General features: G+C 43.2%; 1 protein-coding gene across 8 annotated transcripts in view; it reads right to left on the bottom strand.

Annotated features, from left to right (window-relative positions):
* LOC139531455 (triadin-like) overlaps positions 1-16,055 on the bottom strand; it is a 56,753-nt gene extending 40,698 nt beyond the window's left edge. For 2 of the 8 annotated variants that reach the window (XM_071327911.1, XM_071327910.1), the window contains exons 1-2: positions 15,651-16,045; positions 15,408-15,451 (exon numbers count right to left, since the gene is read on the bottom strand). In XM_071327911.1, coding sequence (XP_071184012.1) covers positions 15,408-15,451; positions 15,651-15,674 — 68 coding nt within the window. In that variant the 5' untranslated portion in view covers positions 15,675-16,045. Of the gene's footprint in view, positions 1-15,407; positions 15,452-15,650 lie in introns of all 8 variants that reach the window. The other 6 variants (XM_071327916.1, XM_071327914.1, XR_011666367.1 and 3 more) reach the window with 5 other exon arrangements.
* Positions 16,056-16,292: the final 237 nt, after the last annotated feature.

Raw genomic sequence — 16,292 nt, forward strand, 5'->3', positions numbered from 1 at the left:
ATCCAGGACCTCAAAAGAAGGCTCTAAAAATTGTCCAAGACTCCAGCCACCCGAGTCAGACTCTTTCTGTCAACGCACGGCAAGCGACAGCGATGCACTAAATCTGGAACCAACAGGACCATGAACACCTTCTACCCTCATGCCATAAGACTGCTAAATAGTTAGCTATTTAGCCATCTTCATTGGCCCCCTTTTGCACTGAGTATTTTGTCTCATTACATCTACACATGTATTCCTAGTTATATGTACATACAGTAGCAGTTAAAAGTTGACACCTACGCATTCAAGGGTTTTTCTTTATTTGTACGATTTTTCACATTGTAAGAATAATAGTGAAGACATCAAAACTATGAAATAACACATATGGAATCATGTAGCAATGAAAAACGATTTAAACAAAAAATATATATATATATTTGAGATTCTTCAAATAGCCACCTTTTGCCTTGACAGCTTTGCACACTTGGCATTCTCTCAACCAGCTTCATGAGGTAGTCACCGGGAACGCATTTCAACTAACAGGAGTGCCGTGTTAAAAGTTCATTTGTGGAATTTCTTTCCTTCTTAATACTTTTGAGCCAATCAGTTGTGGGGTGACAAGGTAGGGGAGGTAAACAGAAGATAGACCTATTTGGTAAAAGACAAGTCCATATTATGGCAAGAACAGCTAAAATAAGCAAAGAGAAAAGACAGCCCATCATTACTAAAACATGAAGGTCAGTCAATCCAAAAAATGTCTTCAAGTACAGTCACAAAACATCAAGCGCTATGATGAAACTGGCTCTCATGAGGACCGCCACAGAAAAGGAAGACCCAGAGTTACCTCTACTGCAGAGGATAAGTTCACTACACACAGACGTCCTTTTGTCCTCATCTTGTCGTGTCCCGTATATATATATATTTACACCTTTCTTCGCATATCTTTTATATATTTTATTTTCCAAAAACTCAACTTCAAAGCACTTTCCTGCAACCGGCCTCACCAATTACAAAAAAAAAAGTATTATTTACCTCAAATCTGAAAATCCACAATAGAAGCTAGCCAGAAGCTAGCCTGAAGCTAACCTGCAGCTAACCTGCAGCTAACCTGCAGCTAACCTGCAGCTAACCTGCAGCTAACCTGAAGCTAACCTGAAGCTAACCTGAAGCTAACCTGAAGCTAACCTGAAGCTAACCTGAAGCTACCCAGTTTACTGGCTGACATTGGTATTTCAGCTGACCACGTTTTGTGGTCATCAGCTATTCCTTTGGCTCGATAATCTATCGCCACTTTTGTACAACGCGACTCAGACCGAACATACCGGACCTATTTTTCTCCATGTCCCCGGATTTCAACCGCAAGCTCTGGACATTTACACGTTGATTTTGCAGCTAGCTAGCTGCTACCTGTGTGACTATTGGCTTACGTCGATCCCGGAGCAAACATCAATTATTCCGGAGCTAGCCAGCTGAAGAGTTCCATCAGCCACTCCTGGGCTACAATCACCTATCCGGACCCGTTTTACTGCCAATGCGGAGCCCCACCGGGCCTTCACGACTGACTACCGACTATATCTGCCCGAGGGAGTTATCCAACTGGCACCTCCGTCGCGACGTTACCTGAACGCTCATCTGGGGCCCGCTAATCGTTAACTGTCTTATCGGCTGCTATCTGAATAAGTCTATCGGACAATTTTTTTTTTTTCCTTGGGTCACTATAACTATATCTATTTTGCCAATTGGATTGATCCCCTCTACCACACGGAACCCCACTAATCTACCGACGGAAACGTACGAGGTGGCTAAAAACAGACCTCCATCCTATGCTAGCTTGCTACCGATAGCCCGGCTAGCTGTCTGAATCGCCGTGACCCCAACCAACCTCTACTCACTGGACCCTTATTGATCACTCGGCTAAGCATGCCTCTCCTTAATGTCAATATGCCTTGTCCACTGCTGTTCTGGTTAGTGTTTATTGGTTTATTTCACTGTAGAGCCTCTAGCCCTGCTCACTATACCTTATCCAACCTTTCAGTTCCACCACCCACACATGTGATGACATCACCTGGTTTCAATGATGTTTCTAGAGACAATATCTCTCTCATCATCACTCAATACCTAGGTTTACCTCCATTGTATTCACATCCTACCATACCTTTGTCTGTACATTATTCCTTGAAGCTCTTTTATCGCCCCCAGAAACGTTCTTTTACTCTGTTCTAGACGTTCTAGACGACCAATTCTCATAGCTTTTAGCCGTACCCTTATCCTACTCCTCCTCTGTTCCTCTGGTGATGTAGAGGTGAATCCAGGCCCTGCAGTGCCTAGCTCCACTCCTATTCCCCAGGCGCTCTCTTTTGATGACTTCTGTAACCGTAATAGCCTTGGTTTCATGCATGTTAACATTAGAAGCCTTCTCCCTAATTTGGTTTTATTCACTGCTTTAGCACACTCTGCCAACCCGGATGTTTTAGCCGTGTCTGAATCCTAGCTTAGGAAGACCACCAACAAATCTAAAAATTTCATCCCTAACTACAACATTTTCAGACAAGATAGAACGGCCAAAGGGGGCGGTGTTGCAATCTACTGCAAAGATAGCCTGCAGAGTTCTGTCCTACTATCCAGGTCTGTTCCCAAACAATTTTAACTTCTACTTTTAAAAATCCACCTCTCTAAAAACTAGTCTCTCACCGTTGCCGCCTGCTATAGACCACCCTCTGCCCCCAGCTGTGCTCTGGACACCATATGTGAACTGATTGCCCCCCATCTATCTTCAGAGCTCGTGCTGCTAGGCGACCTAAACTGGAACATGCTTAACACCCCAGCCATCCTACATTCTAAGCTTGATGCCCTCAATTTCACACAAATTATCAATTAACCTACCAGGTACCACCCCAAAGCTGTAAACACGGGCACCCTCATCGATATCATCCTAACGAACTTGCCCTCTAAATACACCTCTGCTGTTTTCAACCAAGATCTCAGCGATCACTGCCTTATTGCCTGCATCTGTAATGGGTCAGCGGTCAAACGACCTCCACTCATCACTGTCAAACGCTCCCTGAAACACTTCAGCGAGCAGGCCTTTCTAAACGACCTGGCCTGGCTATCCTGGAAGGATATTGACCTCATCCCTTCAGTAGAGAATGCCTGGTTATTTTTTTTAAATGCCTTCCTCACCATCTTAAATAAGCATGCCCCATTCAAGAAATTTAGAACCAGGAACAGATATAGCCCTTGGTTCTCTCCAGACCTGACTGCCCTTAACCAACAGAAAAACATCCTATGGCGTTCTGCATTAGCATCGAACAGCCCCCGTGATATGCAACTTTTCAGGGAAGCTAGAAACCAGTATACACAGGCAGTTAGAAAAGCCAAGGCTAGCTTTTTCAAGCAGAAATTTGCTTCCTGTAACACAAACTCAAAAAAGTTCTGGGACACTGTAAAGTCCATGGAAAATAAGAACATCTCCTCCCAGCTGCCCACTGCACTGAAGATAGGAAACACTGTCACCACCGACAAATCCACTATAATTGAGAATTTCAATAATCCAAGATGGCGTAGCAGTGTAGACGTGTCTGTTTAGTGCTCCCGGGCACGTTTGTATTTTTTTGTACTTCTTGTATATATTTTATTACTTTTTTCTATCTCTTTTCGATTTTTAATTCGATTATACCTTCCGGTAACCTACCTCACCCAAAGTGGTACGGAATCGCTATTATTTTTTAAACTTCGGAACACATTCAAGAACCCCCAGTAGCTAACCAGCTACAAGCTACCAGCTACAAGCTACTTAGCCATTTTTAACCGATGCTAGCAGCTTTTACCTTCGGCACAGACACCAGCCCTGATATTAGCCTGGATATTACTCACCAATTTACCAGCATCGGACTGTCTCTCGACAACAACGCCGGATTCCTGCCGTAATCCCTGAGCCACTACTTCTGATCCTCACAGCTAGCCTGCAGCTAACGCAGCTAGCACAGCTAGTGCCACTGCTACGAAGCTAGCATCAGTTAGCAAACACAATTCTACAATCACAACCTCTCTTTCGCCATCCGGCTTGGATTCTCTGTCGACACGACCACATCTGGTCTGCAGACGAATACCCCATCCGCTGTACCCTCAACCGGCCTCCGTCTGAGCAGACCCCCTTCGTCTGAGCAGACTCACCCCCCCGGGCTACTAACTTTAAACACCGCGTGCTAGCTTAGCGGCGACTTCCCTGCTCCATCTACGGCTGCCCCCTGGACACTATGATCACCTGGCTACATAGCTGATGCCTGCCGGACTGTCCATTAATTCATGGTACTCCATTCTGTTTGTTTGTGTTTTAACTCAGGCTCTGTGTGTAGTTAATCCGACCCGCTCTGCCTAGTCGTTGCCATTTTTACCTGCTGTTGCTGTGTTAGCTGACTAGCTGCTGTTATCTCACCTGTTGTTTTAGCTAGCTCTCCCAATCAAGACCTGCAATCACTTTATGCCTTACTGTATGTCTCTGCCAAATATCAATATGCCTTGTATACTGTTGTTCAGGCTAGTTATCATAGTTATCATTGTTTTGGTTTGCAATGGACCCCGTAGTTCCACTCTCCGTACCTCTGATACCTCCTTTGTCCCACCTCCCACACATGCGGTGACCTCACCCATTGAGACCAGCATGTCCAGAGATACAACCTCTCTTATCGTCACCCAGTGCCTGGGCTTGCCTCCGCTGTACCCGTGCCCCACCATACCCGTCTGCACATTATGCCCTGAATCTATTCTACCACGGCCATAAATCTGCTCCTTTTATTCCTTGTCTCCAACGCTCTAGGCGACCAGTTTTGATAGCCTTTAGCCACACCCTCATCCTACTACTCCTCTGTTCCTCGGGTGATGTGGAGGTTAACCCAGGCCCTGCATGTCCCCAGGCACCCTCATTTGTTGACTTCTGTGATCGAAAAAGCCTTGGCCTCATGCATGTCAACATCAGAAGCCTCCTCCCTAAGTTTGTCTTACTCACCGCTTTAGCACACTCTGCCAACCCTGATGTCCTTGCCGTGTCTGAATCCTGGCTTAGGAAGGCCACCAAAAATTCTGAGATTTCCATACCCAACTATAACACTTTCCGTCAAGATAGAACTGCCAAAGGGGGAGGAGTTGCAATCTACTGCAGAGATAGCCTGCAAAGTTCTGTCATACTTTCCAGGTCTATGCCCAAACAGTTCGAACTTCTAATTTTAAAAATTAATCTCTCCAGAAATAAGTCTCTCACTGTTGCCGCCTGCTACCGACCCCCCTCAGCTCCCAGCTGTGCCCTGGACACCATCTGTGAATTGATCGCTCCCCATCTAGCTTCAGAGTTTGTTCTGTTAGGTGACCTAAACTGGGATATGCTTAACTTCTTGCAACTATAGGGGGTGCTGTTCCGCATTAGCATATTTGGGTCTCCAAATTAAACTGCCTCGTGCTAAATTCTTGATCGTACAATATGCATATTATTGTTATTATTGGATAGAAAACACCTTCTAGTTTCTATAGAAGTTGGAATTTTGTCTCTGAGTGGTACAGAACAATTTCTACAGCACTTTTCATGACAGGGTTCAGATTTCAGAAATTTTTACCTCTGATCTGGGGTCTGTTTTTAAGGCGACAGTGAATGCTATGAAGAAACCGACACTGCCTACGTCTTCCTCTGGGTGTCTGTACGTCATCACGTTTTCAATGAAATCGATGGGACATTCACAGCCATTATAAAAGACCAAAATGTACAGAAACCCCCCTTTCTCATCGTGCGCCTGAAGCGTGAAGGACATCGGACCTGCCTCGTTCCAAATCGTTTTCTAACCAGCAATATTTCTCCGGTCATGTTTTCAGTCGTTATAGTTGTTAAAAACATCATAATGTAGTTAATTTGAACCGTTTTATAGCAATTTATATCCGTTTAGTGCGATTTTGAGGAATTTCTTTGTCGTGCCCTTTTTAGCTTTGGAAACGTTTCGGGGTGTCGGTCGTTGGTGGTGGACATTTCGAAGGACAGAGGACATCTATCGACCAAAAGACGTTTATAACATAGAAAGGATACATTGCCCAAGAATATGATGGAAGAACAGCTCAAAGTAAGCAATATTTAATATGATAAATCGTGTTTCTGTCGAAATATTTTAAACGCATATTTCGCCATTTTGTTTGGTATAGCTTCACTTGGCGAACCCTGTATTGAAAAGTAAGGATAATTTTAAAAATGTAAATCAGCGGTTGCATTAAGAACTAATTTGTCTTTCGATTGCTGTCAACCCTGTATTTTTTAGTCAAGTATATGATTAGCTTTCAATTAAACTAGATCACTCTGATAGATGACGTCAGACATATTGAGGCTTGATTTCCTAGTATTTTTATTGTGTAACCACGGTTTTGTATGGCTAAATATGCACCTTTTCGAACAAACTGTATATGTATATTGTAAAATGATGTTACAGGAGTGTCATCGGAAGAATTCTGAGAAGGTTAGTGAAAAAATTAATATCTTTTGGCGGTGATTACGTTATAGCGCTCTTTGGCTGGAATCGATGCTCTGGTAACGTTTGCACATGTAGTATGCTAACTTATCGATTTATTGTGTTTTCGCTGAAAAACGCTTAGAAAATCTGAAATATGGTCTGAAATCACAAGAACTGGGTCTTTCCATTGCTATGCTTTGTCTATTTTTATGAAATGTTTTATGATGAGTAAATTGGTCATACACGTTGCTCTATCTAGTAATTCTAGTCGATTTGTGATGGTCGGTGCAATTGTAAACTGTGATTTCTACCTGAAATATGCACTTTTTTCTAACAAAAACTATCCTATACCATGAATATGTTATCAGACTGTCATCTGAAGAGGTTTTTTCTTGGTTAGTGGATATCAATATCTTAGTTGAGCCGAATTGGTGATAGCACCTGAAGGAGTAAGAAACTGATGGAGTTAGAATAGTGGTGTATTTTGCTAACGTGTTTAGCTAATAGATTTACATATTTTGTCTTCCCTGTAAAACATTTTAAAAATCTGAAATGGTGGCTTTATTCACAAGATCTGTATCTTTCATCTGGTGTCTTGGACTTGTGATTTAATGATATTTAGATGCTACTATCTACTTGTGAAGCTATGCTAGCTATGCTAATCAGTGTGTGGGGGGTGTGGGGGGTGATCCCGGGGTAGAGGCTCGTGAAAGGTTAACACCCCGGCAGTCCTACAATCTAAGCTAGATGCTCTCAATCTCACACAAATCATCAAGGAACCTACCAGGTACAACCCTAAATCCGTCAGCATGGGCACCCTAATAGACATTATCCTGACCAACCTGCCCTCCAAATACACCGCTGCTGTCTTCAATCAAGATCTCAGCGATCACTGCCTCATTGCCTGTATCCGCTGCGGGTCCGCGGTCAAACGACCACCCCTCATCACTATCAAACGCTCCCTAAAACACTTCTGCGAGCAGGCCTTTCTAATCGACCTGGCCAGGGTACCCTGGATGGATATTGACCTCATCCCGTCAGTTGAGGATGCCTGATCATTCTTTAAAAGTTACTTCCTCACCATATTAGACAAGCATGCTCCGTTCAAAAAATGCAGAACTAAGAACAGATATAGCCCTTGGTTCACTCCAGACCTGACTGCCCTCGACCAGCACAAAAACATCCTGTGGCGAACTGCAATAGCATCGAAGAGCCCCCGCGATATGCAACTGTTCAGGGAAGTCAGGAACCAATACACGCAGTCAGTCAGGAAAGCAAAGGCCAGCTTTTTCAAGCAGAAATTTGCATCCTGTAGCTCTAACTCCAAAAAGTTCTGGGATACTGTAAAGTCCATGGAGAACAAGAGCACCTCCTCCCAGCTGCCCACTGCACTGAGGCTAGGTAACACGGTCACCACCGATAAATCCGTGATAATCGAAGACTTCAACAAGCATTTCTCAATGGCTGGCCATGCCTTCCTCCTGGCGACTCCAACCTTGGCCAACAGCCCCGCCCCCCCCGCTGCTACTCGCCCAAGCCTCCCCAGCTTCTCCTTTACCCAAATCCAGATAGCAGATGTTCTGAAAGAGCTAGAAAACCTGGACCCATACAAATCAGCTGGGCTTGACAATCTGGACCCCCTATTTCTGAAACTGTCCGCCGCCATTGTCGCACCCCCTATTACCAGCCTGTTCAACCTCTCCTTCGTATCATCTGAGATCCCCAAGGATTGGAAAGCTGTCGCGGTCATCCCCCTCTTCAAAGGGGGAGACACCCTGGACCCAAACTGTTACAGACCTATATCCATCCTGCCCGGCCTATCTAAGGTCTTCGAAAGCCAAGTCAACAAACAGATCACTGACCATCTCGAATCCCACCGTACCTTCTCCGCTGTGCAATCCGGTTTCCGAGCCGGTCACGGGTGCACCTCAGCCACGCTCAAGGTACTAAATGATATCATAACCGGCATCGATAAAAGACAGTACTGTGCTGCCGTCTTCATCGACCTGGCCAAGGCTTTCGACTCTGTCAATCACCATATCCTTATCGGCAGACTCAGTAGCCTCGGTTTTTCTAATGACTGCCTTGCCTGGTTCACCAACTACTTTGCAGACAGAGTTCAGTGCGTCAAATCGGAAGGCATGTTGTCCGGTCCTCTGGCAGTCTCTATGGGGGTACCACAGGGTTCAATTCTCGGGCCGACTCTTTTCTCTGTATATATCAATGATGTTGCTCTTGCTGCGGGCGATTCCCTGATCCACCTCTACGCAGACGACACCATTCTGTATACTTCTGGCCCTTCTTTGGACACTGTGATAACTAACCTCCAAACGAGCTTCAATGCCATACAACACTCCTTCCGTGGCCTCCAACTGCTCTTAAACGCTAGTAAAACCAAATGCATGCTCTTCAACCGTTCGCTGCCTGCACCCGCACGCCCGACTAGCATCACCACCCTGGACGGTTCCGACCTAGAATATGTGGACATCTATAAGTACCTAGGTGTCTGGCTAGACTGCAAACTCCTTCCAGACTCATGTCACACATCTCCAATCCAAAATCAGATCTAGAGTCGGCTTTCTATTTCGCAACAAAGCCTCCTTCACTCACGCTGCCAAACTTACCCTAGTGAAACTGACTATCCTACCGATCCTCAGACCCACTGGCTCCAGGTCATCTACAAGGCTATGCTAGGTAAAGTGCCGCCTTATAGCCCACCCAATTTACCTACCTCACCCCCCCCATACTGCTTTTATTTCCTTCTCTGCACCAGTATCTCTACTTGCACATGATCATCTGATGATTTACCACTCCAGTGTTAATCTGCTAAATTGTAATTATCTGATTTATTGCCTACCTCCTCATGCCTTTTGCACACATTGTATATAGATTCTCTTTTTTTTTTTTTTTTTTTTTTCTTCTACCATGTTGACTTGTTTATTGTTTACTCCATGTGTAACTCTGTGTTGTTGTCTGTTCACACTGCTATGCTTTATCTTGGCCAGGTCGCAGTTGCAAATGAGAACTTGTTCTCAACTAGCCTACCTGGTTAAATAAAAGGGAAATAAAAAAAATAATAATAAAAAAAAGCATTTTTCTATGGCTGGCCATGCTTTCCACCTGGTTACCCCTACCCCGGTCAACAGCACTGCACGCCCCACAGATACTCGCACAAGTCTTCCCCATTTCTCCTTCTCCCAAATCCAGTCTGCTGATGTTCTGAAAGAGCTGCAAAATCTGGACCCCTACAAATCAACCGGGCTAGATAATCTGGACCCTTTCTTTCTAAAATGATCTGCTGAAATTGTTCCCACCCCTATTACTAGCCTGTTCAACCTCTCTTTCGTGTCGTCTGAGATTCCCAAAGATTGGAAAGCAGCTGCAGTCATCCCCCTCTTCAAAGGGGGGGACACTCTTGACCCAAACTGCTACAGACCTATATCTATCCTACCCTGCCTTTCTAAGGTCTTCGAAAGCCAAGTCAACAAACAGATTACCGACCATTTTGAATCCCACCATACCTTCTCCGCTATGCAATCTGGTTTCAGAGCTGGTCATGGGTGCACCTCAGCCACGCTCAAGGTCCTAAACGATATCTTAACCGCCATCGATAAGAAACAATACTGTGCAGACGTATTCATTGACCTGGCCAAGGCTTTCGACTCTGTCAATCACCACATCCTCATCGGCAGACTCGACAGCCTTGGTTTCTCAAATGATTGCCTCGCCTGGTTCACCAACTACTTCTCTGATAGAGTTCAGCGTGTCAAATCGGAGGGTCTGTTGTCCGGCCCTCTGGCAGTCTCTATAGGGGTGCCACAGGGTTCAATTCTCGGGCCGACTCTTTTCTCTGAAAATATCAATGATGTCGCTCTTGCTGCTGGTGAGTCTCTGCTCCACCTCTACGCAGACGACATCATTCTGTATACTTCTGGCCCTTCTTTGGACACTGTTTTAACAACCCTCCAGGCGAGCTTCAATGCCATACAACTCTCCTTCCGTGGCCTCCAATTGCTCTTAAATACAAGTAAAACTAAATGCATGCTCTTCAACCGATCGCTGCCTGCACCTGCCCAACATCACTACTCTGGACGGCTCTCACTTAGAATATGTGGACAAATCTACAAATACCTAGGTGTATGGTTAGACTGTAAACTCTCCTTCCAGACTCACATCAAACATCTCCAATCCAAAGTTAAATCTAGAATTGGCTTCCTATTCCGCATCAAAGCATCTTTCACTCATGCTGCCAAACATACACTTGTAAAACTGACCATCCTACCAATACCCTACTCCAATACCCTACTCAATAAATTGGATGCAGTCTATCACAGTGCCATACATTTTGTCACCAAAGCCCCATATACTACCCACCACTGCGACCTGTACACTCTCGTTGGCTGGCCCTCGCTTCATACTCGTCGCCAAAACGACTGGCTCCAGGTCATCTACAAGACCCTGCTAGGTAAAGTCCCCCCTTATCTCAGCTCGCTGGTCACCATAGCAGCACCCACCTGTAGCATGCGCTCCAGCAGGTATATCTCTGGTCACCCCCAAAACCAATTCTTCCTTTGGCAGCCTCTCCTTCCAGTTCTCTTCTGCCAATGACTGGAACGAACTACAAAAATCTCTGAAACTGGAAACACTTATCTCCCTCACTAGCTTTAAGCACCAGCTGTCAGAGCAGCTCATAGATTACTGCACCTGTACATAGCCCATCTATAATTTAGCCCAAACAACTACCTCTTTACCTACTGTATTTATTTATTTATTTTGCTCCTTTGCACCCATTATTTCTGTCTCTACTTTGCGCTTTCTTCCACTGCAAACCAACCATTCCAGTGTTTTACTTGCTATATTGTATTTACTTCGCCACCATGGCCTTTTTTCTTTTTGCCTTTATCTCCCTTATCTCACTTCACTTGCTCACATTGTATATAGACTTATTTTTCTACTGTATTATTGACTGTATGTTTGTTTTACTCCATGTGTAACTATGTGTTGTTGTATGTGTCGAACTGCTTTGCTTTATCTTGGCCAGGTCGCAATTGTAAATGAGAACGTGTTCTCAACTTGCCTACCTGGTTAAATAAAGGTGAAATAAATCAAATAAATAAAGAGTTACCAGCCTCAGAAATTGCAGCCCAAATAAAATGCTTCAAAGTTCAAGTAACAGGCATGTCAACATCAACTGTTCAGAAGAGAATCAGGCCTTCATGGTCGAAATTGCTGCAAACCACTACTAAAGGACACCAATAAGAAGAAGAGACTTGGTACAAGAAACACAAGCATAGGACATTTAGACCGGTGGAGTCCAAATTTGAGATTTTTGGTTCCAACCGCCATGTCTTTGTGAGAAGAAGTGTAGGTGAACGGATGATCTCCGCACGTAGTTCCTACCGTGAAACATGGAGGTGTGATGGTGCTTTGCTGGTGACACGGTCAGTGATTTATTTAGAATTCAAGGCACACTTAACCAGCATGACTACCACAGCATTCTGCAACGATACACCATCACATCTGGTTCGCGCTTAGTGGGAGTATCATTTGTTTTACAACAGGACAGTGATCCAACACACCTCCAGGCTGTGTAAGGGCTACTTGACCAAGAAGGAGAGTGATGGGGTGCTGCATCAGATGACCTGGCCTCCACAATAACCAGACCTCAACCCAATTGAGATGGTTTGGGATGAGTTGGACTGCAGAGTGAAGGAAAAGCAGCCAACAAGTGCTCAGCATATGTGGGAACTCCTTCAAGACTGTTGGAAAAGCATTCCAGGTGAAGCTGGTTGAGAGAATGCCAAGCGTGTGCAAAGCTGTCAAGGCAAAGGGTGGCTAATTTGAAGAACCTAAATGTTATTTGTTTAACACTTTTTTGGTTACTACATGATTCCATATGTGTAATTTGATAGTGTTGATGTCTTCACTATTATTCTACAATGTAGAAAATAGTAAAAATAAAGAAAATCCCTTGAATGAGTAGGTGTCCAAACTTTTAATTGGTACTGTATCTACCTCAAATAACACATACCCCTGTAACATCGACTCTGTACTGGTACTCTGTGTACATAGTAAAGTAAATTATTATTATTTTTGTTCAACATTCTGACTTGTAATGGGACTGTTCTGGACTGCTGAGCCTACATGTTAGAGACGAGTAAGTATTTCACGCTCAGATTCTAAAAGAGGCTAGCTAGGCCTATGTGAAGCTAGCCAAAATAAGGATGAGCCAAAATAGTGGAATTTGCAGTTCACCTTCAAAATTAAAGTCCCTATGATAGTGATACAAATAGTGGAATCATGCCACATTTGTACTAAATAATACAAAACAAGGTTGGAATGTTGTTCTATAACTTCAAGACAACTAGTTAACTTGACGAAGACATTTGTTGAAATCACTCTGTGGATGTAACCATGCTTACTAATTAACTAATTATTATATTTTATTGTATTTATATAACATTCCAACCTTGTTCAGCATTATCTAATCCAAATATGGCCTGCTTCCACTATTTGTAATATTTGCATCACATTCAATGAATGACTTTTTTTAGAAGGCAAACCGCAAATTCCACTATTGTAGCTAATACTTATTGTGGCTAGCTTCACATAAGTGCTAAATAGCTGAATGTTGATTGGCTGAAAGCCGTGATATATCAGACCGTATAACATGGGTACGACACCAAAAATATTTGTACTGCTCTAATTACGTTGGTAACCAGTTCATAATAGCAATAAGGCAAATCTGGGATTTGTGGTATATGGCCAATAAACCACGGGTAAGGAGGCTAAGGACTGTATCCAGGCACTCCGCAATGTGTCGTGCTTGAAGAACAGCCCTTATCCGTGGTATATTGGCCTTATTGCTTAAATAGAGCTGTTCAGCTTGTAGTCCTAAAACCCAGAAATGAGTTACCTCTGGTTCGTTCAGTCATTCCTATGGGGAAAATTAACAGAGAAAGAATAGGGTTTGGAATAAACACCAAAAAGAAGGTCTGAGGTGAAAAGGATGATGATATTTGTGTTCTATGGAGGGGTGATGCAAAACAGCGAGGCATTCCATGCTTTTCTTAACTCTTGTCTGAGCACCTGAGATTTACTATGCAATCTGACACACGTCAAATCAGTTTCCTTGATCTTCTGATTTTATGTGAGGATAACGTTCTATACACTGATCTTTACAGGAAACCTACTGATCGTAACAGTTTGTTGGGGGCTGATAGCTGTCACCCGCTTCCCATGAAAAACAGTTTGCCCTACAGCCAATTCTGTCTAATCAAAATAATTTGCAAGAAACAATCAGATTTTGACAGAAATATGGCTGAGACGCCAAAAGAAATTCAAGCAGAGGGGGTACAAACATGGTCAGATTAATACTGCCATGAGAAAATTCAAAACAAATCGAGACATGATCTCTTTCAAGGACAGTCTAGCAAAAAGAAGCATTCTTGCGTTCCAACTACCCTCCATTCAAAGTGCTCTGAACAAATTAAGAGAATCATTCACAAACATTGGCACATTCTAAGATCCGATGACAGTATCGGCAATGTGTTTTCAGAAATCTCAGAGATCAAAAGGTAAACTGATTTACCACCCCAAAATATCCCTGCACGTTGTCTATTTGCGCCTCTACCAGATGGAAACTACAATTGTAATGGCTGCGCTCAATGCAATGGCACTTACAAATGTAGATCCTTCAAACACCCTCAAACAGGGAAACAGATCCCAATCAAAGGTGTTATCACAGTGCTCCACTAAGGCAGTTATTTATCTTATAACTTGTCCTTGTGGCAAAATATGTGGGTAAAACAAAGCGCAAATTAAAAGTACGAATCTCGGAGCATTGTAGCACCATTAGGTGCAAAAACACTTTACCCAGTTGCGGCCCACTTTTTGGAAGCGAACCACTCGATTTCGTCCCTACTTTATATCGGCATTGAACATGTCACCATCCCTAGGAGAGGGGGTGACCTCGACAATTTATTGTTAAAACAAGAGGCTGCCTGGATCTATAATTTAAAGACCCTTGCTCCCTTCGGTCTCAACTTTGACCTGAAGCCATTCTTGAGATTATTGTGATTTTGCTATTCATTGTAAATGTTTGTAGGCCTATGTATCCAAATTGTATCTATTATCGTATGCTATCCATTCATGTGTTTGTATGTTCTTCTTATATCTGAGAATTAACCAATGATATCAGGCCACATCCCACCATGATTAGACACCTGTGTGTGTTTGACACTTTCTAAAAACTAGTGACGGGCAGTGTTTGTCATCATACCCTGATGAAGACAGCTTGTCTGTCAAAACGTTGGTTATCAGGTGATTCAATTATTGCATCTGAGCTCCTAGAGCACAGCTGTCAAACTCATTCCACGGAGGGCCGAGTGTCTGTGGGTTTTCGCTCCACCCTTGTACTTGATTGATGAATTCAGGTCACTGATTAGTAAGGAACTCCCATCACCTGGTTGTCTAGGTCTTAACTGAAAGGAAAAAACAAAAACCAGCAGACACTAGGCCCTCCATGGAATGAGTTTGACACCCCTGTCCTAGAGTGTCAAGTAGTCTACTCCGCTAGCCAGCACCTCGCCTAAACAGGTGTGCGTTTCTTTCGCCTCCAAATTAACACAGGTTTAGGACATTTTATACGTGTTATTCTGACTGCTATGATTGCACAGTTAACATTACCTTTGAATTACGAGCCCTTTGTGATTATTTAATTATTACATGAATTATATTAAACTCAAAGTTATGTTAGCTGATTTAAGATTCTCAGAACCAAACGTATAACATCTACTTGACAGACCTTATTTTCGGCGTTTTTCCAAAAACACATTTATTTTCCTCATAGGCTTTGTCCAACGAACGAACCATGGCAGAGTTAATGCCTACAAAAATACGCCATTACCATTTCTCTATACCAAGTTACCTAGAATAGTTTCTTACCTCGCTCTATTGGAGAAGTACCGAAGCTTCTTCCGAGGTCTCGCCTGTGAAAAGATAGATTGACATTTTGCAGACGTGATTATCAGCTGGGATAGCTAACGTTGTTAGCAAGTTAGCTAACTAAAGTCAGTTATGTTAGGTAGCTAACGTTAGCTAGTTTCACTGCATATGGCAACGTATCCTGTAATGTTAGTTTGCTAGCCAAACGTAGCTTGTCATTAGTTAGCGAAAATAAATAGTTACCAGATTTGGGTATTTGGAGTCCATTTCTGTCCGTGTAGACTCAGACAAATGTATTTAGCCCGCTAACGTTAGCTTGATAATAAATCGGTCTACTAGCGTAGCACAGCCCTACCGCAATTTCTCCCAATTATTGGATTGTTTTATTTGCACGCTGAAACTAAAATTCTCATCAAGTTAACATATGATAGTTAGACACATATCCTTAGTTCGTAAAACAATATATATCTATGTTTACAAGACCGCTAATGTTAGCCAAACGAAGACGTTGTTTACAAGAAAATTGCCCGCGCTAACTTCAAACACCAGCTCTGTAAGTGCCGGAAATGTGTACAAGCTAGACAGAAACACTTTTTAGGAGATGGGAAACCAAGTTGCCCATATATCGTCAAGACTACGCGGTGCATTCTGGGACAAGGCGACCATTCCTTCAATGGGTGCCAGCAAAAAAAAAAAAAACATGAACATGAATTACGTCACCAAGAAGTACAACGTTACAAATATTTTCCAAGTTGTGAGATAATGAACGTGTTTTCTGTAATATCGTATAGCTTTGAATTCGTGACATGATGTACTTTCGACGAAAATAGTCCGTTTTTTTTTACTCATACCCTGACTTTTAGAATTGTGACGACTAGTTTAGCA

Source organism: Salvelinus alpinus, chromosome 10, assembly GCF_045679555.1.
Source record: "Salvelinus alpinus chromosome 10, SLU_Salpinus.1, whole genome shotgun sequence".
NCBI lineage: Eukaryota > Metazoa > Chordata > Actinopteri > Salmoniformes > Salmonidae > Salvelinus > Salvelinus alpinus.